This window comes from Vollenhovia emeryi, unplaced genomic scaffold (assembly GCF_000949405.1).
Source record: "Vollenhovia emeryi isolate VEMERY1.0 unplaced genomic scaffold, V.emery_V1.0 DF939216.1, whole genome shotgun sequence".
Taxonomy (NCBI): domain Eukaryota; kingdom Metazoa; phylum Arthropoda; class Insecta; order Hymenoptera; family Formicidae; genus Vollenhovia; species Vollenhovia emeryi.
In genome coordinates, this window is record NW_011967150.1 from 6,210 (window position 1) to 7,947 (window position 1,738).

General features: G+C 31.5%; 1 protein-coding gene across 5 annotated transcripts in view; it reads left to right on the forward strand.

Annotated features, from left to right (window-relative positions):
• LOC105560918 (putative fatty acyl-CoA reductase CG5065) overlaps positions 1-1,738 on the forward strand; it is a 21,057-nt gene that overhangs the window by 2,193 nt on the left and 17,126 nt on the right. For all 5 annotated transcript variants that reach the window (XM_012010433.1, XM_012010436.1, XM_012010437.1 and 2 more), the window contains exon 2: positions 1,578-1,660. In XM_012010433.1, the coding sequence (XP_011865823.1) occupies positions 1,594-1,660 (67 nt within the window). In that variant the 5' untranslated portion in view covers positions 1,578-1,593. The remainder of the gene's footprint in view (positions 1-1,577; positions 1,661-1,738) is intronic.

Genomic DNA, 1,738 nt, shown 5'->3' on the forward strand with positions numbered 1-1,738 from the left:
CACACACACACACACACACACACACACACACACACACACAAGTGAGAGGCAAGAGGACTCACTTTAATCAAGCACCCCGAAAATGAGTCATTCTTCACACACACGCACACACGCACGCACACACACGCACACGCACGCGCACACGCACGCGCACACACACACACACACAAACGGCTCTTTTCAGGGGCGCACATCGGGTAATGCCAATACCGGCGGTATATGCCAATAATACAAGGGTTACTTTAAAGTACTGTATCCTTGCGAAAAAAAATGGTAGCGACTCGCTTTTTTTTTAAATTGAAGAGGAAGGTTTGTACTTTACGTTCCTGCAAACAGTATCCCCGAAAAAAAATGTACCTAGCCCATGCACTCCGTCAAACTTTGCAATTTTCAATATAACAAACATGCCCTCACATTTAAGGTGTTACAGTGGTAGGGATGCATCACACCTAAACAATAACTATAGTATCTTAAAGTAGAGATTTCAAGCTTTAATTTAAAAAAAAGAACATAATTTTACGATGATTTTTCGCGGAGTTACCGTCAGTCAAAGTTGACCAATTTTTGCATAAAATTTTTCTATGCCATATTTCTTTTGAGCAGTGTATTTTTAAATTCTACATAATCATGTTCTCTAAATATCTATTATAATAAGTAAATAATTTTTACGATGTTCTGCGTATTAACAATTTTATTTTTTAAATTAATTTTTGCAATCGAAAATAAATAACTTTTTCCACGAATCCATGATTTCGGAGCAATCCGAAATCACCCAACTTCATGTTTTGAAATAAATATATCTTTTTGGAAAATATCTAAACAATATTATTTTTTTCCATAAAGTATGACCAATTATCTTTCACAACCCGTTGAAAAAATCTATCAATGCGCATGCAAAAGTAACACCACCTATTAAATAACAATATATGAGTGTAAACAGATTAAGAACAGATTAAAAATTAATTCAGTAATTGTAATTTATGATCACGAGTATAACTTAAATTTTATAGTATATAAAATTATAATTAATGGATCTACTTGCTTATCACATAAATAGACCATATTAATTTAAATCTTTTCATTAACGTCAAATAGCTGATATTATTTTGAACAATACGCGTATCATGTTTACGTTGTAAGAAGAACAAAACCTCGTTTTATGATTCTTAACAAAAACGGATGTTAATTTAATCCATTGTCTTTCATTTAGCTTATAATTTCAAATAGCTCATACTAATTTTAACAAAACGTGTGTCATGTTTACGTTGTAAGAAGAACAAAACCTCGTTTTATGATTCTTAACAAAAAAGTATGTTAATTTAATCCATTGTCTTTCATTTATCTTATAATATAAAACGTATAAGAAACAGCATAATGAAATATCCAGACATCGTATATGTAACACCTACGCTTATGTATGTCTCATAATAATTTCCTGTAACGCTCAGTCTTCGAAATCGTGTCCAACCAAGCATACATTCGAGAAAGTCGAAAAATCAATAACTTCGCTATTTATTTGAAAAATTTGAATTTATTACAATTAAATTTTAATCTCTGTGTTTACGTTTTTTGAATAGTAACTAACAATAAAACATGAAAATGGAAGCACACAGAACGCCGATTCAAAGCTTTTATGCTGGACAGACGATATTTATTACAGGTATTTAACATACAAGTACAATGTATAAAATAATATGTCTAAGGCCGATATTCATAGTCAGATCTTATATTCAAGATC